This window comes from Parambassis ranga, chromosome 18, assembly GCF_900634625.1.
Source record: "Parambassis ranga chromosome 18, fParRan2.1, whole genome shotgun sequence".
Taxonomy (NCBI): domain Eukaryota; kingdom Metazoa; phylum Chordata; class Actinopteri; family Ambassidae; genus Parambassis; species Parambassis ranga.
In genome coordinates, this window is record NC_041038.1 from 9552549 (window position 1) to 9575605 (window position 23057).

The following is a 23057-nucleotide window of genomic DNA, read 5'->3' on the forward strand; positions in this document are numbered from 1 at the left end:
CCTTGGGGGGTACGTTGGAGGGCAGGGTGGGGGGGTGGGACCAGGGGAGATGCTGCTGTGTGCTTCAGCTCTGTCATGCCTCTGATGCATACATATGGTGCCCACACACACACACACACAGATTCATTCACACACTTCTGCATACTGTGGAATTCAGCAGCACCTGTGGTCACCATGGTAACAGCCTGAGTGTATGTGCAGCCAATCAGAACTGAAGCCCCCGCCTGGGGCTAAGAGTCCGAGGGAAGAACCCAGGTTCTGTGCCTGAGCCCGAGCACGTTGGGTCGGGCTCTGACAGGAGTCGGTCATGTTTTCCCTAACCTGAGTATTTGCACTTTAATTAGACCCTGTTCACACTGGGGACATCAATCTGGTTAGAGCAGGATTTGGGCCATATGTGGATATATCTGGATTGATTTCAATCCACCTCTTGGAGGTGGATCTAGCCGGATTGGTTTACATCTGGCTCAGGTCTGAACGCAAATCGGGCTAGTGAATACAGCTAGCGATGTGATACTTCCGGTTCACGGGGATAGTGTCCGGGTCGCTTACAAAAGCCGCATGTAAACAAGCATAGAAAACCTGCCCATGGTTATGTAGCCACCCTCAAGTGGCCATTTGAGGAACTGCAGCTCCTTAATTGGCTTCATTGATCTTTAACGAAGGTTAAAACCTGCTCACTAAAGACAGAATAAGACATCTGAAGTTGGTGTTTGACAGCTTTATAATTACCCAACAGAAAAAAACAGACATGAAAGCAGGGTTATACAGAGTGACTGATGGAAGTATGGAGCGGGGCCGTGCTGCTGTCCGTGTGCAGGGATTGTGGGTTTCTGTGGGAACTTGTTGGCCCAGTTTAAGGATCAGTCAGCTGAAACACTTTGGCTGAAGCTGACAGCTGTTTGAGAAATGCCAAATGTTGCTGGCAGAGCACACACACACACACACTTCCTCTCCATCAGCCTCTCACAGCTTCCAGATCACATACAGTAACACACACACACACACACACCCAATCAGTCTGATTACAAGTGCAGTGTTTGCTTGGTGTATTGTTCAGTGCACATGAGCAAACAGGCTACACACACACACACACACACACACACACACACAGGGCAGCGACCACTGCAGATGAGGCAGCATATGTCTGCTTTTACAGGAGACTGTAAGCAGACATCAAGCCGGTTAACTTGATCATCCGTCTGGCTGATCTCAGGAAGAAATCCTTTTAACTCTTTCAGTGTCTGAGGCCTCAGAGATAACATCAGCTGCCACCTCCATCTTTGGTTTGGGTTTACTTTGTTTCATAAAGTACACAGAAAGGAGGAAGGAGGTGACAGGAGACTTTTTTTTTTCAAGCAGCTCCATTAGGAAGTCTTGGACTTCAGAGGCTTGGACACAGAGAGAGTGTTTCACTGAGAGAATCTGGGGTTACTGAGTCCACTGCTGAGCCATGATGGGAGGACTGGAAGAGAAAATCTCTCACCTCGCTCGTATATATATATATACGTATATGTGTATGTATGTATATGTATATATATATATATATATATACATATATATACATATATACATATATATATATATATATATATATATACATATATATACATATATACATATATATATATACATATATATACATATATACGTATATATACGTATATATATATATATACGTATATATATATATATACGTATATATACACACATATATATACGTATATACATATATATACGTGTGTATACACACGTATATATACATATATACGTATATATACGTATATATATATATACGTATATATGTATATATACACACATATATATACATATATACGTATATATACACACATATATATACGTATATACATATATATACGTATATATACATATATACATATATATACATATATACGTATATATACATATATATATATATACGTATATATGTATATATACGTATATATACACACATATATATATATATATACGTATATATGTATATATACATATATATGTATATATACGTATATATATGTGTGTATATATACATATATACGTATATATATATATACGTATATATGTATATACGTATATATGTATATATACATATATACATATATACCACCCGTTTACACTGGAGAAAGTCAATCCAGCTAGAGTAGGATTGAATCCAGATAGCCTCTAAACTGGATACAATCAGACCTATTTCCAAATCTGGCTATCACACACGTGTGTCCGCACTCAATCCAGCTTGTTTGTTGTCCTCCAAACCGCTAGGTGGCGCCTCGTAATATAGAGAGTCCGTTCAGGCCACAGTAGGACCGCGTGTGCACATGTGTCATGTGTTTTTTGACCCTTGTTGCTCGTTCTTTCATTTTTTTTCCACAGTTTATTCCTTTGTAGCCCTGTGCTAAACAAACTCGGGGCAAAGCTGTTGTAGTTTGACGGTTGTTTACATGCGGCTTTTGTACGCGACCTGGACATAGTGGGATTCGCTAGCCAGATTTGCGTTCAGACCTGAGTCAGATATAAGCCAGTCCGGCTGGATCCACCTCCCAGAGGTGGATTGAAATCTATCCAGATACGACCCGAATCCTGCTCTAGCTGGACTGATTTCCCCAGTGTGAAGGGGGTTTAGTTCCAGTTTTTTAGTGTTTTTTAATGGTAGAAGTCATGTGATGTGTCACATCACCTCCTGATGCTCCAGTCAGCAAACAGAGTTTAGTTTTTTGTTTTTCAAATGTTATTGTAGTAAAAGTCATCATTTTATGCTAAGCAGACATTGCTCGTCATCAGTTGTACCACACACACACACACACTAAAAGGGCTCTAGTTTATGGTAATGTGCTGGCTCTGACCTTGTAATAACACAGCATGCTTCATTTCCTTTCATAGGTGCTCATGATCACCATGCAGTAGATGTGTGTGTTTGTGTGTCTCCATCTGTCTTAAAGGTATTCTCCCAATCATTTTTCACAATTTTAAAGACCTGCCAAGTGAAGAGACATCACAGCTTTGCGAACATGGACGAAAAAATATAAATATACAGTGTATTAAAAAAATCATCATCAGATGGGAGGAGTGAGACGTCTGCTGGCACAGCTCATTCAGACGATCATGATGTGAATATTTACTGTAGTACTCCTGCTACTACTGCTGCTGTGTGTGTGTTAGCCTGCAGCTATTAACATCTCAACTGTGCCACTTAGTCTCACAAACACACACATTTTCTGCACAAACAAGCCGCTTTACATGCATCATGCATCGCCCAACACACACACACAGAATAATGTCAGTTACTTACCCCGTGCTGCATGTAGCCCATTACCTACAACCATAACCATTACAGTCAGGCACCGTTTCCACCACCTTCATCCTGCAGAGCTCCTCTGGAGGGCAGACTGGTAAATGACCGAACGATTACCGCTTTAAAAACACTGCGAAATCTGTTGCTACATATGCTACATTTTAATGATTCTGTCAGAAAATGTTCTTTGTATTCATTATTTTACCTGTTTTTCTTGACAGATGAAATATAACTTTCAAAAGCTGGCACATGTTTGTTAGTATGTTATAAATCAGAACAGTGTGTAATAACAAGAAAAGTAAAAAAAAAAAACGGATTTGAATTTTCATCAAATTTCGCTTTATGAACAACTATAAATGTACAGCAACAAGACTAGACAAGACAACAAGAGATTACAAAAATTAAACCCAAACTGTTTTACATCAACTTTCCTACACTCCCTGACACACACGCAATGTGGTCATTACAGTAATGAATGTAATAGCGATGCACTGCAGGAAGAAACGGGTTAATAGAAGATGGATGGATGATGTGTTTTCCTTTAACCATTTGGGTTGTGGAAAGAATCCCCACAATTGATGGACTCTCCTTAAAAGTGCCGACATTTATACATAGTGATTGTATCTGATTGTTACCATGGCAACTGAGCTCTGGGAACAGCAGCACGAGATAGCAGCATGTTGCTTTTATTCTTTTTACACCAAAATTAGCATGTAGTTTTTAGATAAATAAGAAAAAGTTGACTTCTTTACCACTGCCAGCAGATGTTCATCATGTTTTTGTAAAATTAGCAAAAAAATTTAAGTCCACACGGCCAAAGCCTGGAGGTGATTACCTTTCACCCAGGGCAAGCCTCTTCCTCCTGCCTTCAGTATTCAGCTAAACACAGAAGAAGCATATTTTTATGTTGCTTTCTGGACATAACTAGTTCTGATGTGGAACAAATACATAATTTCAGTCACATCAGTACCGTGTGTCTACCAGGCGCTCTGGCTGTGAATATTTTCAGAAGGGTTTCATCTCTCTCTCTCTCTCTCTCTGAGCAGAGCGCTGGCTGAGGGGTAAAGATCAGAGGCCAGGGAGAGGTCAGCCAGCCAGACAGACTGTTGGCTCTCACTGCAGAGACTAACAAGATGCTCATGTAACGTAAATAGCTACATGAAGCCGGTGCCCCTGAGCAAAGTGAACCCAGGATTTTAAATGCACTCCTGCTGAAATATTATTAGCACCACAGCGTGTGTCGTATAAAGCTCAAACACACCAGTGTTCAAACACTGTGCTGCATTCTTACAGTGTAATGAGAGCCTAGCTAACACATACCATATATACACCTGTATTTAAAGGCGTCTAAATTTCCATCGGTTTTATCATGAAACATCATCTTGATAAAAATGAGCCTGTTGGAAATCTAATATGCTGCCATCTCAGCGGCACTCTAGCAGTCTTATATCGAAGGAAATGAAGCCACTTGACTGTGAGGTCATCTGCAGAGCAGCGTCTAACGAGGATGGGTGGAATTAGTAAGGAAAACAGACAGCTGCTTGTTAAAAGAGGAACTTAAAAAATAAAAATCTGTCATTTCCTTTTAACCCTACACTAGGAAAGAAATTGACATGCGCTGTTCAAACTACCGTAGCTCTGGTTATGTTCGCACTAAAATCTCATCGGATTCTAAAAGCTGAAAAACGGCTCTTTCCATCAGTATTACATTCATTACGGTAATGACCACATTGCGTGGAGTTTTATGGAGCGTAGGAGAGTTGATGTAAAATAGCACATTTATAGTTGAACATAATAACATAATAACAAATATGTAAATTTAAATAAGTTAAATTACATCTGTCAAGAAAAACAGGTAAAATAATTCATACAAAGAACATTTTCTGACAGAATCATTTAAAAAAAAGAAGGCGAACTGTAATAATTAATTATAGTGAGGAAAGGGTTAAAGCTGCTATAATAACAATATTTACACAAAAAAAATTAATACAACATGTGAGGTATTGGCAACCATTATCCTGCAGTCATCCCTGAGCCAGTTCTATTTAAACTCCCAGAATCCACAGGCGTAACAACGTATAAACACATAGGCCATAAACACAGCAGGGATCCTGTGAACGCCTGCTGTATATGTGATAAATTATTCATATCGCACACATGTATGACAGGGGAATGCAGGTAAGAGGGACACAGAGTGAATACAACAACAAGATTTTGCATTTTTACAATGTCTTAGCAGAGATTTATGTGAGATGTGTAGGTTTAGGCAATGAACACCTCCCAAGAGGCTCGGAATCCCACCAAGCTTCTCGTCAGTAAGGCTATAAGTACATCAGGTCAGAGGAGCAGCAGACACATCAGTGGCACAGACAAAAGTCCTGCTGAGGCTGAAGGACGTTATCAGGAACCTGTTCATAGGGAGACAAGGACTGGGATCCACCTACTTCCAGCAATGGGGGAAGCATGCCTGAGCAGAAGTCCGTCAACCGGAGGAGGAAGGGTGAAGATCTAGGGCCGTGGACCTTGGAACACATGCCTCCGGGACAAAGTGGGACCTGCCAATGCGGACGATCACGTGGCCTGAACTCTGGAGACTGGAGCGCTTTCGCAGAGGCCAACACCATCTATAGAAACCACCATCCAAGACCAAGAAGACCAAGAAGGGCCTCCTGCAGCCGGCACATTCATGGCAGATGAGAGAAGCATCGATGGCATGCCTGGCCATTCCCAGTTGAGATCGGCTGTAGGGTTTCCCGGCCCAGTAGGTGTGGAAGATGCTAACAAGCCTGGAAATAGCAGGAAGGGAGATGAAGACAGCTGTCTTTAGGTTAGGGGGAGGCAGCAGAGAGTCTCTTGGTGGCTCTGGAACAGATAGGAGGAGATGAGCAGGGGGGCCAGGGGGGAGGTGGGCAGTGACTGGCCACCACTGCCGACCTGCCAACCGGAGGGCATTGTGGTTTAGGGTCGAAGGCAGCATCAAGCAAGCTGTATCTAATAGTTGGTTCGGTTTAGGCTTCAAGGTCATGGGAGGCCACGCACTTTCTGTCACCTTCTAACTCTGATCAGAAGTGTGTGTGCGTGTGTGTGTGTAGGAGAGATCATCCCAGGTCTCTATGCCTTTCCCTGCCTTTCATACACACACACACACATTGCAGATGTCAGGCCGGTTTCACACACCAGTGGACACACCGTCTCCCATCCCGTCACACCTTCCCCTCACCCCCTCACCCCCCTCTCTCTGCTGTTTACCCGCTCTTCCCTCACTCCTCTGACACCTCCTCACCCCTGCCGCTGCTTCCTCTCCGCCTTTTTTTTTTCACCTTTCTTCTCGCTCCTGCACCACCTCTCAAACGATTCGTTTCCACACTCAACAACACCAATTTACCTCCTAGAGTTGCTGGAGTCACACTTTGACTGTCTGTGTGTCTTTCTGACTCAGAGGAAACACAACGTAAAGCTGCACGCTCTGTTGGCTGTGTTTACGGTAACGTCGGCAGGATCCCAGCTCTGACACAGCAGCCAATCAGAATGCCCACATTTCCCTTGGAAACAAATCACTGGCTTATCCAACAAGCTTGGCATGAACGCTCAACCATGTTCTTTGTAGCCTGGTTCCAAACTCCAATGTTCTGCCCAGCAAGTCTCTGTTGTGCATCGCTTCTGCAAGCCAGGGAGGGGCAGTGTGAGTCCGTCTGGCAACCAATTACACTAACTTTAATGAGCAGTAGCAACATCTCATATCAACCGATGTGTAATGCTCAGATAGATAGGAAAGAAAGCCTCTTATATCTGTCATAATGTAGTCAGATTGATTTTGAATTATGGATGCATGTTGAGTGGTGAATGCAGGGGTTGAATAGCCTATGACTTTATTGCTGTCTTGTCTGTGAAGACACCTTGTCATCGAAGGTGCTCCTCTGCCTGCCTGTAAGGATGGTGGACGTTGTCCAGGATGGGCAGTAGCTTACCGAGCCTCTTCTCCTTTCCTACAGATGTTAAGGAGTCCGGTACTTCACCTCCTTACAGAACCAGAGCCTTCCTTCCCAGCTTGTCCAGCCTCATGGTGTCCCGCTTCCTAATGCTGCCTCCCCAGCACGCCACAGCGTAGAAGACGATGCTAGCAAGGACCGGTAGAACGTCTGAATCAGCTTCTGACAGATGTTAAAGAACCCGGCCTACTATTAGGGTATTAGAGTCAGCTCTGTGGCTTCCTGTAGAGGCCGTCTGTGTTCATGGACCAGTCCAGTCTGGTGAGACGTTGTAGCTAGCATCACTGGAGCTGGGGCAGTCAGGCAACACCATAAGCAAAAGCTGTAGTATAGTTGACAAATTATTAATCTTTTCTAATCTGTAAACAGGTTTATTTTTGTTGTAACATTGGACATTTAAACATGGAGGTCTATGGGAATTGACTCAGTTTTTGAGCCACCCTCAAGTGGCCATTCAAGGAACTGCAGTTCCAGATTTTGCTGGCTTGAAATTCTTGATCTCCAGCACACAGCCTACATAGATGTCACTAAATCTACCTAACCCTTTTTAAGTCCACATGCTAAAAGACTTTGAGATGCTCTGTAGAGGTCTGCTGGTGCATCACCTTTCCTCTACAGTTGATTATGTGATACAGTGTTACAGAGACACTGATTATAGCAGCTTAAGTGTAATTAAGGGCGCTCTCTGTGATGGGAACTCTGGCCCTCTCAGGTCACCAAGGCCCAGCCCAGCTGTCCTGTCTGCTGCTGAGATGAGGGACAAATGAACAGTTTGTCACGGTCCAATGAGCAGTACACCTGAGAGTTCTCTCTCTATTACCCCTCCTCTCTCTCTCTCTCTCTTACACCCACACACAGAAGGATGGAGTCAGGGCCAGGCTGTGAGTCAGAGAATCACCCCAGAGATTTGATCCATCCTTGTTTTTGTATGAGTGGACAGCCACACAGGAGCTGTCTCCATTTTTCACTCATCACAGGGTTAGCACAGCACAGTGACCCCCCGATCACCCACCGGACCTCAAGATGCTGAACACCAGCGCACGATGAAACGTACGTCTGGGGACATTAAAAATATGTCACTTAAATTTTTTGAATTGATGTAAATGTTTGGACAACAAATTCTTACACAGTGACATATTATTGTTGTTACACTTGTGCTTTTTTTAATTGTATTTTTGTTTTTACCCCCATTTTGGAAGAGCCTGGCTCTTTAGCCCAGTCGTTATGCTAAGCTAAGCTAACTAGCTAGTTGCTGGAGCTGTTTACCGTATTTTCCGGACTATAAGTTGCACTTTTTTTCATCCTTTGGCTGGGTATGCGACTTATACTCAGGTGCGACTTATATATGAAAAAATATATAAATAGTTAGCCTTGTGTCCTGATGTCCCATTACAGATATAATGGTAGCTGATCTGTCCTTCTCCTAGTAGTCTGCCTTTGACTTACTAAATCGCTGTCGGGGGAACCTTTGAATCCTTCCAAGGACTGAGTCATTCAAGTCAAGTACTAGGATGGAGCCTTGCCTGCATGGCCTCTGCCTTGGAAGAATAATGATCTTTTGAAGAGAGAGACTAAGGCCCCGTTCACAGTGGGGAAATCGATCCGGCTAGAGCGGGATTTGGGCCGTATCTGGATATATCTGGATAGTTTAGACATCCAGAGTCGGATTGGCTCAAATGTGGCTCAGTTCTGAATGCAAATCTGGCTAGGGAATTCTGCTAGCGACGTGATACTTCCGGTTCACAGGGACAGTGTCCGGGTCATGTACAAAAGCCGTATGTAAACAACCGTCTAACTACGACAGCTTTGCCCCGAGTTTATTTTTCACAGGGCTACAAAGGAATAAACTGCTGTTTTAATTGAAAAAAAAAGCACGAGCAACACGGGACAAAAAAACGCACGACGCATGTGCACACACGGTCCTACCATGGCCTGAACGGACTAAACATATCCAGCTTAAAAGCTATCCAGATTCAATCCTACTCTAGCTGGGTTGACGTTCTCCAGTGTGAATGGGGCCTTAATTGTTCCATCAGACAGGGATGAAATGGTTTGAGAAGAAAACAACCAATTGTAATTTAAAACTGGTGAAATAGACTGAAATAGACCGAAAAAGGCTCTAAAAATAAGTATAGCTGAATGATTCATCATGCATCTTAAATTTTTTTCTGGGACTAGGAGTACAAACACACTTTGTTTTCATGGGCACATTAGTGACCAATAGAAGTAAATTTGAAGCATTTGTGGAAGCCTCTTGAGGTTTCATATGTGGGCCAAATTTGAATTGTGTTGCTAAGAGACTGCAAACCAGTAAGCACACATCTGATGATGAAGATCTGGATCATAAAGAATAAACAGTGCTGGTTTTAATGAGTAAATAAGAGTCCTGTTTGATTAAAGCAGCCTTTAGAAGTAAGTTATAAGAGATTTTCCACACTGCAGCTAATAGCCTTCCAGTTTCTCAACAGCTAATTTACCCAAAATCTGCTTATTTCTTATTTCTGCATTTCCTCCAGATGGGAATGCCACGGTCTGATAACTCCCCAGGACGAGCGGTGACGGTGCATATGTTCATTCATGGCTGCCTCTGCATCTCAATCACATCAGACGGTTTTACCTCGACGGCTAAAAAGTGTGAGAGCGGCGCCGATGGATCGAGGCGGTGAGGGTTCCTGCCAAAAAAAAAGTGCTATCATGAAATGAAGTGATGAGGTTTTAATCAGAATCTCTTTATGCTGACACTCTGTGGGAACTGTTCATCACCCCCCGCCCCCCAAGTGGATGCCAGGCAACATCCCAGAGTGCCTTGCTGCTGCGTGGCCTTTTCAATAATGTAGAAGGGGGGGGGGAGAAGGGAGATAAAATGAGAGAGGAAACGATTTCCTGGAACTGTGGGAGCCCCCTCTGTGACATTTACCTCTAGCAAGGTCCTCAGTGTGGGTGTGTGTGTTTGATGGCCCTACGCTAGACTAATGATACCCCCCTCTGGCACGCACACTTGAAGCACAAAACTCTCCTGCTAGTGATGCCACATGTGTCCTTTAGGAGAAAAGTGGGGAGAAAATAGCCCAGAAGTAGAGTTTATAAAGGAAACGACGGGACAGATCCTCTAAGCCCGGGTCTGGAGCTGAGGCACAATAGAAGGGCAGGGAAAGAAAAGGTTAATCACGGTTTTTGTCGACCATCATCCTGTTTAATCCGTCAGCTCCACCTGTTACTGTGTTACACTTCATTACCCGCCCACCCCCTGTTTGCAGCTCTGGGTGGTCTCCTCCGTCTTCATGGGAAGTTCACTACCTCCCCGCATGGACGCATGGCGTCTATCATTACCTCCCTGCTTCAGCTCAGGGCCTGCAGAATGTCACACAGCTGGAAGAGCGGGAGGCTCTGAAGACAGATGAAAAAGACAAACCTCGGTGAAAGTCTGCAGGAAGAGTGAGCTTCTGGTCCCCGCAGCTTAAGCCTTCCCAGGGAGAGAATAACAATAAGTAAAGGGCACGAATATGATGACACATGATCTTTATTCAAATCCCCTTCCAAAAAAATAAAAATCTAAATTTTTTTGTGTGTTTGAATTTTGGCATAAATTTCAAATTTATTTGAAATAAATAAATAAATTGTTAAAAATGGACATAAAAAACAACAACAAAACATTATTCAATTATCATTTAAGCTGTCAAAGTTATGAGGTATCAGTCCTCTGAGGTAACTGGTGTTCTTAAAGATGATGAACCTCAAGGAAAATTAGCTTCACTCATTAATATCTATAAATATGTATGTAATTAAGCTAATATTAGCTTATTTTAAGTTGCTAAGGACAACATTTCTTAAGCTTAATAATTAGCATCTTTAATGCATCATCAGTCGTCTAGCTAATCACTTCTAGCAGTATTTGGATGTGTGTGACTTGATCGTTACATTTTCACTTTTATCAAAGAAAAGTGTGAAATTCTTCATGACTTAGAGAGACAACCTAATCAATATGGAGTGACAGGGAGGTGCTAGCATTAGCATCAAGGACAGAAAGGTTAAAACTGAAACAGTCCTCTATGATGTCACACAACATTATAACACTCAAGATCTATTTTTATATATATGCGTAAAATAAAGCTTTTTTTCTGACTTGTATCATCCACAGAAATTCATCTTTGTATGCAGAGAGATCAGCCTCAGTTATTATCAAGTGATGCTGTCGTGTCTTTAAGACGACTCGGTGTCAGAGAGCTGAAAAGAGGTCACAGCTCAGTGTCAGTTTTTGTTTACATGCAGAGAGGAGAGGTGACCAACCTGTCTGCGGAAACCAAATAAAGTCCGAATGTGACGGCTCTGTCAGAGATGAAGCAACCTGAGAAAAAAATCTACACATGAGAGAAAACCTGTTTAAAACTTCTGTTTGTTTTTAAAAATAGGAGGATGTAGTTTGACTGTTTGAATGTCTCACTGGGTTAATTTAAAGGTAGGGTGGGAGATTTAATTCTGATGCAGTTTTTGTTAAATTAGTGTAACTTCTCTTTACAATCCGATAGCAACCAATTAGTTCGGCAGTTTCGCATTAAAACAAAGAATATTAATCATCTGTGGAAGCTATAAAACGCTAAAAACATCAGCCAATCCTCCGGGTGGACCCTGCACGGAGTATTGGCTGGTTGTCACTCTCTTCCTGCTCTGCGCCAACCAGAGAGGTACGTGCATGATGGCCGAAGTGACAGACCTGCAGCTCGTCTTCAGGTGATGCGCGTCCATGTGATTGGGAGGCGTGGCTTCGGGGTGAGCTCCGAGAGAAAGGGGCGTGTGTTTGCTTTCGAAATCTGGCTGACTCTCACTGAGTTTTCAAAATCTCCTACCCTACCTTTAAATAAACTAAGACAATCATTTTTGGTTCCAAACATGGGGATCTGGACCCTTCAGTGGGCCACAACACTAAATATCATAGGGCTAAGATATGTTTGGACATTTTTAGTGAAGGTTTAACTCATTGTGGGCTCATTTATATAAATGTAATATAATGCACTGCTCTGCAGTCACTTCACAAGGTCACTTTATTATAGTCACTGCATATTGATGACTATTTGCACTGTTTACTCCATCTTGCACTACTTGCACACTAGTACCACCTCACTGACCCATGTGGTACCTGTTACTGTTACATTATTACACTGTTCCACTCATTCATATAAGGGTCTATGTTTGCCAGTACAACCGCCACTCATTTTATGTTCTGTTCATTGTATGTCTGTTATGTCATGTCAATTTAGCCTTACTTTAGTTTATTTACCTTAATTTTTAACTTAGTTCTATCTTATTTCATGTTAATTATTATATGTTCTTATGTATGCACCAATCACTAAGGCAAATTCCTAGTAATGTGAATCCCCTTCACTTACATGGCAATAAACATGATTCTGATTCTGATTCTGATTTGTCACTGCACCTCTCAGGAAACAGCTGATCCATAAGTAGTTTGTTTTCATTTCAGAAGTGGCTCTTTTTCAAGTATGTGTGTGTCTGGTTTATTTAAGGGTTCACAGAGTGTATGTGATCATTAACAACACCAGAAAGCTGAAAATTTGCTAAAATATAATTTTAAGTTTTCCTCCTTTGGTTGGTCTACACAGATGTTTGACTCAAGCACTGAGGACTGAATACAGCACTGATTCTTCCAGGCTAATACTGACCTCTGGTGGATGAAATACTGAAGCACTACCACCAGCTCTTCTTCTGACTCTGGTGAGCCGCAGCAATTCAAAATCTGTGTCCATTTCTTTATTTCAGCGAGCTTGGCCTGATGGTGTTGATGCAGCCTGCCGTAGCAACAGCTCTCTGGCCAGATCTGGCCTGCCGCTCTTGGCCAAGCACTGAGCGAGCTGAGAGGCCTTAGGTTGGCGTGGAACAGCGGGCAGACCTCTCCTCCATGTGGACAGTAGGTGGAAGGCCTGAGAGGACAAGCTGTCCCCAGCCCGGAGCTTCACCAGCTGAACGGCGCTACGACGGAGACGCAGGGAGAGCACCAGCAGGGCCACTTCCTCCTCTGAGAGCTCCCCGGACAGCCAGAGGAGAAGAGAGTCTGACAGGGAGTCTGCTGGAACAATGGGAGCAGTCTTAAGAGGACAGTGTGAATGTGTGATAGAGTAGAGACATGTCACCCACCTGTCTCCTCACAGAGCTTCACTCTGGCTGTTATGGGCAGATTAATGTTTTTCACCTTCTGAAATAGGATATGGAAAAAAACTGTAACAATAGAATTTTCTTTTATTGTGAAAGGTCTCTGTGAATGCTTCTGCACCTTGGGTAAAGTCAGAGACATCTTACAGACAGGATCTCCCAGTAGCTTTGCGTCCTTCAGGACGGCTTTGTCCCCTCGCCATTCCAGCTGATGTCTGGTCACCTTATAAAAGATGGCCGTCCCCTTATAGTGCGGAGAGCTGTAGTTTCCAAAAGAGTCCACCTCGGTCAGCTGCACCTGGAGGAGATTCCTTCGCTGACTGTGGAAGGTGATTTGGTGTTGTGCGGCTTCATTGTTGTTGTTATGGCAACCGACTGGAAAACATTTTTTTATCAGTGCATGGATGCTGTCAATCAAACATACTTTCATACAGTCAGATATCAAAGGAAAACAATGCTACAGTAGGACGTCCACCTGCAACTTCACCACTAGATGGCATAAACCCCTGTAAATGCCCCTTTAAAGAGCTGGTAAGAATGGTGGGAGACTTTTCTCACATTTTGTCCCCGGCTTTGTTTATTTATTTATTTATTTTTACTAAAAATCCTTTTTTTGTCAGTGTATTATCATATGGTCATAAATATGTTATCGCTTTGTCCTCAGTCCTACCTGTGGAGGTGATGTTTCCGCTGAAACACAGGAGGAGCTGATCGGCTTCGCACATCAAGATCTCTGAAGACGTCCCCATGAGGCTGCTGTAGCCTTGAGCTTGCAGTTTGTTCAGCTCCCAGCTGAGGTCTCTGCTGGGCTGGGCTGCCACCAGGATGGTGTGGGGGTCATCCGGTCGGCGCTGGAGGACGACGGTGACGGCGTGACGGCAGACTGAATCCTCCAGCTCCTCGGCCAGGGAGGTGAGGTGACAAGGCTGTAGTAGGGAGAGGAGGCGGACCACGAGGAGTCTGAGGGAAGAGGCAGAGGAAAACTCAAGGAGGTTAGCTCAGTGGAAAGATTAGTGAGGCTACATCGGTAATAGACTTAAGATAAAAAACTATTATTCTCAATGGTGTAGATAAGAAGACTTAGAACCTTCTTACAACCAACTCTGATAATATAAATGTATTTTTTTTATACAGTGCTGCTTGAAAGTCTATGAGCCCTTTAGAAGTTTATGTAAATCCTAATTATGGGCAAAAACATCAGCTGATTTTCATACAAGGAGGCCAGAATGGAATTATTTGACTTGAATGAGAAGCTATGACTGCCTTCAAGTATATGAACCTGTACCATCTGTTAAACATGGTGGTGGTAGTATCATGGTTTGAGTCTATTTTAGCCATTTTGCATGACTGATCAGCAAAACCTTTGGTTGTTATTACTGCACAAGAGGGTTCACTAACGTTCGAGCAGCACTGTGTGCATGCATGACTATGTTCTGACTGCTGGAGCCCAGTCAGTGTTTACATGTGGCTGTACGGACGGCCCAGAATCCTAAAATCCTGCCGATTCTATCAAACGCACTCATGGGTCTCATGACGGCAAAGACAAGCCACGAGGAAGCCTATAAAATCCTGTTCGGCTCAGGTATGTTCCACACATCGCTATTTATTTTTATATCCTTTCTTCCAAAAACTGCAGTTCCTCTAATGGCCACTTGAGGGTGGCTGCTAAAGTGAGTCAATCTTTATAGACTTGTATGTGATGACTCATCTTGCATTATGGGCGTGTTCTATTTTTGCTGCGCCCTCCCCATGCGTCTCTCCTTCACCAGCCAGCGTAACTGACGAATCAGAGGACACTGAGCTTTTAGGTGTTCTGTGAAAAAAATACTTAAAAAATATCATTTATTTTCACCTCATTGAAGTTATTTACTTGTTTATTTTGTTCTGTATCTTGCAGACGAACTCTGCGATGAAGCAAAACCTGAAAAAGCTCTACTTCACCGTGAGGTGTTCAGGGAATTTTAGTCACTCTACACTACTTTCATACACACACACATAAAAAATGTAGTTTTGGGGGCATATTTTACATGTTTGTGAAATAAATTCTTCTCTGTGTGTGTTCTAGTCTCAGCAGCCTCCTTGATCTGACAAGAATATCACTGCGAGACACTTTTGGTTCCCAGAGAAGCAAACAGACCTGCAGTCAACAAACTGTATCTCGACAAAAAGGTGTAGACTCTAGAAAATCTGCTTCTTTTTTCACTGGTTCTCTGCATAAATGTAATCTGAGGTTCTTGTTTGTGATCCGGCACAGGATGGTGGGAGCAGTCTGCTCATATGGACGCTGTGCATTAGAGGCAGCAGCAACATGAAGACATACAGTTCTTCAAGCCGTCTAAGGACGTTGTTCGACTTCAGCAGGAAGGAGCAGGCACGGGGAGATGTGGTAAGACTTTTTACATCTTATTATAAGCATACTGTGAGGAATCTCCATCAGGACAGATGATGCTAACAGGGATCCCTCAGGCTCCATCCTGTGGTTGTCTGTACTTTGTGTGATCCTGCTTTGGATGTTTCTGCCTTGTTGGAGTTTATGCTCCGTTCTGTTTAGCTTGGAAGGTACGTACACATTTGCACTGACACATCATTGAAGATTTTATCTCAAGCGGTTCTTTTGAGTCTCTCTCTCTTTTTTTTAAATATCCAGTGTATTGAAGCTACAGTGCAGTATGTTTGTCTCCCCCTTCTGGTAACAAAAGTAATTACACAAACACAGTTTCAGTGTTTTCAGCTGAGATTTGGGGGTGTGTTTGATTAAAAAAAACCAAAACCAAAGTTATGAATTTTCATAGTTATGGCTTTTAGATGGGGTTTATCACAATATAATCTCATTCAGAATCCATCATTGGTTTGTTTCTTCTTCTTCTTAAAAAGATAAGATTGTTTTTCGAACCTGTCAAAGTTTTCTGCTACGTCAAAGGACACCAGTCCGTTCTGCTGGTTCTTGACGGTTACTTGATCCAGGACGCTCCACTGTTCATCCCTGAAGCCCAGAACAGTCAGGGACTCGTTGGACATCCCCTTAGACTTCACACCCAGGACTCTGAAAAACAAGATGAAGAATGTTTTCTTAGCTATGCTGCCAGCAGATGGTCCAGATATCACGAACACACACACACACCGAACTCTGTGTGTAGCTGGTTGATCCCAGTGTGGAGAAGCAGATTGGAGGTCTTCTGCTTGCGCCCTCCTCTGTTTTTCAGGGTTGGGGGGACATGGAAGCGTTAGCGTGAGAGGTCTCCTCAGAGGCTGTGAGGTCGGGTGGGTGAGGTACAGCAGCGGGCTGGTCGATGCCACGGAGTGATAGGCGTCGTTTCTGGATTTGACAGCAGCCAGGAGGATGGCATCTACCGGCTGGATCTGAAGCATATGAGGAGAAGACGATTTGGGCAGACATGAAGATAGTTTTGCCGACAGCATGTTCATCAAACAGAGATGGGCAGAGTGGGAGTTGGTTTTTAAGGTAAGATCAAGCAACAAACTGCTGCGGTGGAGTTAGTTCACAACAAGTCAATTCAAGCCACAGCTGTTGATTTTCTACCTCACAGTGAACATCTGTTTCTAAAACCGTTTTCTGTACCTCGTCCTTTTATTGAATTTTTTGAATCATGTGAATACGTTTCACCGTCTCTGGTGATGGTCTGATGGTCGCCTTCATACCATAGTTTGTGCCATTACAGGACCAGTGAAGGATCCTGGGAGGTAGTTCAGACAGATTCTGGAGTCCATGGGGAGCTTAAGTGATAGACCCCTCTTGGGTACGGTGTAGTTTTCTCTCTTTAGACAAGAAACCACTGCAAATAGACCCAACGCATACACCTTCACCTCTGCAAATGAGCCCTGGTGAAGACAAAAACAATCATTTGTTGTGTTTATTCAATAACTTGTCTTTGTGCTAACCCCGTGTACATTTCCCAGTCTCACCCTATGCCCTCCGTACACGCCCTCTGTCATCACAGGTGTGATGTAGCTCGCCCTCCTCCCCTCATCGACCATCTTCACAGCTACATCCCTGTAGCTGCCGCGATAGCGTGCACAGAAAGGCACAGCCAGAGATACGGGGAAGCGTAAGGTGGATCCCTCCTGGATTCTGAGCTTCATCACTCTGCTGACCAGCTCCTCTGAGCCCGTCACCATCAGGCAGCTCAGGTTGTCAGCCAACTCGCACCTCAGGACTTTGGCTGCATCTGCGTGCGCTCGGATGAAACAAGCGTCGAAATGGCCGTCCTCCAGCTGACCGGTGCTCCTAAATAACAAGCAGTGGCAGTGAGATATTATTTTATCTGAAACGCTGGAGGATGCACTTTTTCCTATCAGCCTCTCACAGATTTTCTTACCCCAACATGATCCATGAGGTGCTCTTGTCATGTATCGCCTCTTTGTCCTTTTCCGTCTCCGCCTGACTCACTTGACCTTTGACCTCTTCTTCATTGTTGCAGGTAGAAGTGCTGACTGTGCAGTCTGCTGTTTGTTCATTGTCTGGCCTTGTATGTGTTTCATCACCTCCGTCCCACCCACATTGCTCAGGGGAGCTCAGGTTATTGTTGACGTCTTCGTGTTGCGCTGGAGCGTGTGTGTGTGTGGACTCCTCTGGTGCTGCGTTCACAGCCGGACCTGCTTCTGTAGATAAGTGGAGAAGTGCTGCGTCCAGCTTGGTAATGACTGTGCTTAATTTGTCCACAATGCTCTCTATGTCCTCTTCAATGCTCACAAAGGTGTCACAGAAGGAGCTACGTCGCTGCCTCGCATTACATCCTGTAGTATCTGAAACAATATGAATGATTTTACATCAGTGGAAAGTCAAACGTTTTCATAATTTTACAACTAGATTTCCAGTTATTTCATTTGACACTTCAACTGCTTTCAACAGTTTTATTTTACGTAACACAGATTTCAACCCTACAGAGACTTCAACTACTGTTTAAAACAATAAAAAAACAATATTTGCCTGACAAATATGTCACTTCAAGCTGACCTTTCAACGTCCTTCTATATTTTATATTTCAAAATCCATGAACACTTCAACTACTTTCAGTGCCTTTACCTTGCCTTATTTCATCTTACACTATCCTCTCAGCCATCACTTTTATAAACATTTCAGCTGCTTTCAGTGCATGTATAAACTGACATCTAAACTCCACTCACCCAATTATCTTATTTACTGACACTTTAACAATTTTATTTTACCTGACAGGACATAACTACAACTACTTTGAGTGTTTAAAACAATATAAAAACAATAACGTTTGCCAGATTTTTATGTTTCAAATTTGTCACTTCATGTTCTTTCAGAATTTTTTTTTTTTAAAGCTGACCTTTCAACTTCACCTTACTGGCACTTCAATTATGTTCAGTGTTTTAAATTGAACTGACTCATTACCATCATTTCCTCATATAAACCAACACGTTTACACATGCACTGACACTTCAACTACTTTTAGTGGCTTAACTTCTTCAGACCTTGCAAGAGTGCATAAAATTCTTATATTTGAAACTCCACGAACACTTCAACTACTTTCAGTGCCTTTACCTTGCCTTATTTCTTCTGACACTATCCTCTCAGCAATCACTTTTATAAACATTTCAGCTGCTTTCAGTGCATGTGTAAACTGTCATCTAAACTCCACTCATCTTATTTATTGACACTTTAACTGCGTTCAGTGCCCAAATTGTACTATGATGCTTACAATTCCTCTTAACCCTGACATCTTCTCAGACATATTAAGTCTTTGCAGTGTTTTCAGCTCCTTAGCTCTTTGTATTTGTTATTGACACTTCAATTCCTTTGACTTTATGACTCTAATACAAAGGCTCCATAGCCTTTTATAGCCTCTGAGCACATTCCTCACCTACCTGGCATAGCTGGACGCTGCTGATCGCTGCCCCCTGCTGGAGACTTGTTGAACATGGAGGCACATTTTCTGACAGCTTCTCTCCAAGCTGACAGTCTGTCTGAATAAAAAGCACTCAGCTCCCTCAGCACTGCCAAAACTTTCTGCTCGCGCTCCTTCTCCTCCTCCTCTTCATCAATGCTCCTTCCTCCCCTTTCATCTTCATCCTCTGCTGGACTGAGCATCCCTTCTACTACTCTTCCTCTTCTCCCACCCACTGTTCTGACACCTTCAAGCTGCTGAACAGTTTCTGTTAATGTAATGAGGAGACTGTCCTCACTCATTGTGCCATGAGGAGACTGTGCTTCATCCATCTGCAGACTCGGATCCATGCTGAGCTGAAAAATGCAAAAGATGAGAGTCACAAAATTTCCATCAGGCCTGTTTCCTGGCCTGCATTTGACATTCAATCATTTAACAGCATACATACTTGATTAAAAAACATCGCCTTTCTTGTGTACCTCTGTTTAGATTCTTAGCCGAAGCTTCCTGGTTCACTGTGTCCTTGGCATTAAGTGTGTGTAACTGTGTCCAGCTATCCCAGTTTACAGGAGCCAATGCTGTATTTATATGGCTGCCAGCAGTAAAATACGTTGCCAAGGAGACCCCTGGAGGCGTGGCAAAAAAAGCACAAAAGAGAAGGAAGACAGAGTGCTGTCCTCCAGACATCCCATCCCTCTCTCACTCATTTTACAGCCTGTACATCCAGACAGTAAAAAAAGAGTCAACTTTACACACCTCCTGTGTTACTTAAAAAAAAGAGCCGCTGACGTATTTCACTCTGAATGCCAGAAATGCTTTGAAGGTGCATAGAGATAGAGGTAAATGGTGACTGTGGTGCATTTAATTGACACACACAGGGTACAATAACAACACACTGTGTGGAGTGTCATTTTGAGCATTTCCTATGGAATGTCTGCTTTTATTGTGCACCTACACCAGTATGGGAAGGGAAGAAGTAAATATTTAGAAATGTGAAAACATTTCTCAGATTGCAGATTTGTTTATTTTTAATAATTACATGATATATCTGCATAACATACCTGTCACAGGGGCCAAAAAGACCTCTGTAAAAAACAGAGGGAAGGGAGGAACCCCAAAGAGCTGCTGCTCTATGTCTCCATCTGGTGGCTGATTCTGTACACTGTTGCCTGTAGTATAGTATTACTAGTAGTACCGTATTTATAGTATTAGAGCTATATAATACTATATATAATACTATAAATATACTATACTACAGGTCAAATCAAATTAATTACAAAGAATATTTCTCAAAAATATTGTCACTTTTTGTATTTACTATACTATATAGTATAGTTTTATGAAGTGTAATCAACATAAAATTGGGAAAGAAAACACATTTATTTAATTGTGCAGCCGTAATGTGAACTATTTCTTCCCTTTTTTATTTTAAATTAGTATTTTTTTCAATTTATATTGACTAAATATTTAAATTTAAAATATTTTTTTTAAATTTTCATTTTTTGTCTTTTTTTGTAAAGACAAAAAGTGAAATTTGTAATTAATTTGATTCATTGTCAAATGTAAAAAAATGGTTTATTTTTAAATTTAAATATATAGTCAAAATAAATAAAAAAATAGTTTAAAATTAGTTAACATTACAGATGCACAGTGATAATGTTTATTAAATGAATCTATTTTTCCCCCCATTTTTGGGGGGTTGCGTTCTGGTACTTTTACAAAACAATCTATATAAATCAAAAATATTTTAATATATAACTTAGGGATGCAGAATATTATTGGCCTGGGAATTAAGTCATGTTACGTTTGTTGTATTGATTCTTCTTCTTCTTCTTCTTCTTCTTCTATTATCATTAATAAAGTGTGCAGCTCGCTGCATTCCTGCCGTGTGGACTGTGTGTCCCGCGCCTCCTCTTCGTGCCCGGACACGCAGGTGTTCTGAGGAAAACATCACCGGCGGCTCGTTGTTGCCTCACCGACACTTTTCTTTTCGGATCAACACACCGTGACAGTTTGACAGAACACTGAACGTCACAACTGATCCGCAGCGAGCTCATTAATATTCAGAGTGGCGCGTGGCTGTTTTTGTAGTTTTTTTTTAATCCGCGGTGCACGTGCAGGTTCGGTGGCCGCGCTGGAACTGGGCGTGGAGTCCGGACCACTGACGGAAACACACACTGTGTGTGTGTGTGTGTTTGTGTGTGTGAGGAGGGCTACACACAGACACACACACAGCGCTGTTAGTAGTATGATGGGAAGCGGTTAGATATCACCTGAGGTCACCTGCTTCAGGTAAGTTTTTAAATGTTAAGTTAGCTAAAAAAAACCGGCTAAAGTTGCACAGGACTACAAAAAACTAGCTTAAACCGAAGCGTTTAATATGCGTCAGAACTGGAGAAGTTAACCATTTAAATAACGTAGCGGCAGTTTAAGGATACTATATGACATGTATTCACGAAGTGCGCCACTTTTATTGACAAATTTTAAGTGAAATAGCGTGTAAACACACAACCGAACGCACGTGTCAAATTCTCTGCTTTCAGTGAACACACACACACACACACACACACATTTAGGAAGTCAAACAACTAACTTTATCCAGAAAAATGTGTCCGTAATCCTCATACAGTGTATCTATAGGGAGTGTAGTTGTGTTAAAGCAAACCAGGAAGGGAAACACACAAACACACTCACACACACACACTTGGACTTTGTTCCCAGTTGGTTGACTGAGGGATGTGCAAAAGTATGAGGATGGTTTGTGTGTGTGCATGCAGGGGCGTGCATGCTGTGACTCACTGCTGTCATACCTGTGGTGTGGGAGAAGGTAGACACACACACACCCACACACACACACACACACACACACACACACACACACACACACACACACACACACACGAACTGTATAGATTCCTCTTTTTTGTGTGTTGCAAACATACACACTTGTACGTCAGTTTCTGTTTATGTTAAAACTGTTTGCACATAATTTGTGCGCTCGTGTTTACTTGAAAGCAGAAGTAATGTTTCAGGTCCCCTGTGTGGGTTTGTAACCCAAGAGAGGAGAAGTGGACATGACAAGAGACCGATGATGTATCTTCCTGTGAGTTTCATGTGTGAGTGTGGGTGTGTGTGTGAAAGACAGGCGTTGAGAAAGCAGCTTTGCCACAATGTGCTTGAAGAGATGCTCTTATATGAGGGCATCAGGAAGTTATTGCAGGGTCATAATCTGCTGCCAAACTGGGATTATTGCCTCCGGTAAGTGCTGCTTAACAAAGAAAAGAAAGTAAAGTTGGCCTTTGTGTTGAACGCTTAACGTATCATCTAACAAAAACTTGATGATATGCAGCTCAGCTGTGCTGTTTCCTCACATCTGTTGCTGCTTCCTGCTGTTTCATGTAGGAGTGTCGTAAATTTAGAGGTAGTTATTTTGACTGACATGTTTTTGACTGCCTATACCTTGAGTGGGCATGTCGGATGATAAGTCTGGATGGTACCTGCATGCATGGGCAGCATGCATAACCTTAACAATGATATATTTGTGGAGTCTGACTTGTTATCACACCTTAGTTTTTAAAGAGATGTGACATAAAGGCAACTGTTTTACCTGCCGTGACTTTGTGGGCATCATTTCCTGATCATTTCTAAGTTGCTGGGGTGCATATATGTAACAAGTAGAAGCAACAGTTCCTCTGACAAGACGGGACAAAGCCTGTCTTCCTG

The 23057-nt window shown here is 42.6% G+C and overlaps 2 protein-coding genes across 4 annotated transcripts in view; one reads left to right on the top strand and one right to left on the bottom strand.

The window, feature by feature from the left end:
* Positions 1 to 13067: 13067 nt before the first annotated feature.
* On the bottom strand, positions 13068 to 19666 carry dthd1 (death domain containing 1). The gene is made up of 10 exons (XM_028429798.1): positions 19330 to 19666; positions 17799 to 18225; positions 17386 to 17707; positions 17122 to 17301; positions 16583 to 16821; positions 16355 to 16504; positions 14132 to 14421; positions 13583 to 13836; positions 13447 to 13504; positions 13068 to 13375 (listed from the first exon to the last, which is right to left on the bottom strand). Exons 1-10 carry the CDS (start codon positions 19664 to 19666, stop codon positions 13068 to 13070), a joined length of 2565 nt encoding a protein of 854 aa, XP_028285599.1.
* A 1650-nt stretch (positions 19667 to 21316) lies between these two features.
* arap2 (ArfGAP with RhoGAP domain, ankyrin repeat and PH domain 2) overlaps positions 21317 to 23057 on the top strand; it is a 106623-nt gene continuing 104882 nt past the window's right edge. The window contains exon 1 of one of the 3 annotated variants that reach the window (XM_028428758.1): positions 21317 to 21626. The gene's annotated coding sequence lies outside the window, so the exon portion shown is untranslated. Of the gene's footprint in view, positions 21627 to 22313; positions 22438 to 22466; positions 22593 to 23057 lie in introns of those variants that run through there. The other 2 variants (XM_028428760.1, XM_028428759.1) reach the window with 2 other exon arrangements.

Excerpts from the sequence above, each read along its gene's own strand:
- dthd1 (XM_028429798.1), bottom strand. The coding sequence starts at position 19,666 with ATGGATGAAGCACAGTCTCCTCATGGCACAATGAGTGAGGACAGTCTC. Across the intron at positions 16,505-16,582 it reads CCAGCTACACACAGAGTTCG|AGTCCTGGGTGTGAAGTCTA; the intron begins GTGTGTGTGTGT and ends CTTGTTTTTCAG. Across the intron at positions 14,422-16,354 it reads GTAGCAGAAAACTTTGACAG|ACTCCTCGTGGTCCGCCTCC; the intron begins GTTCGAAAAACA and ends CTCTTCCCTCAG.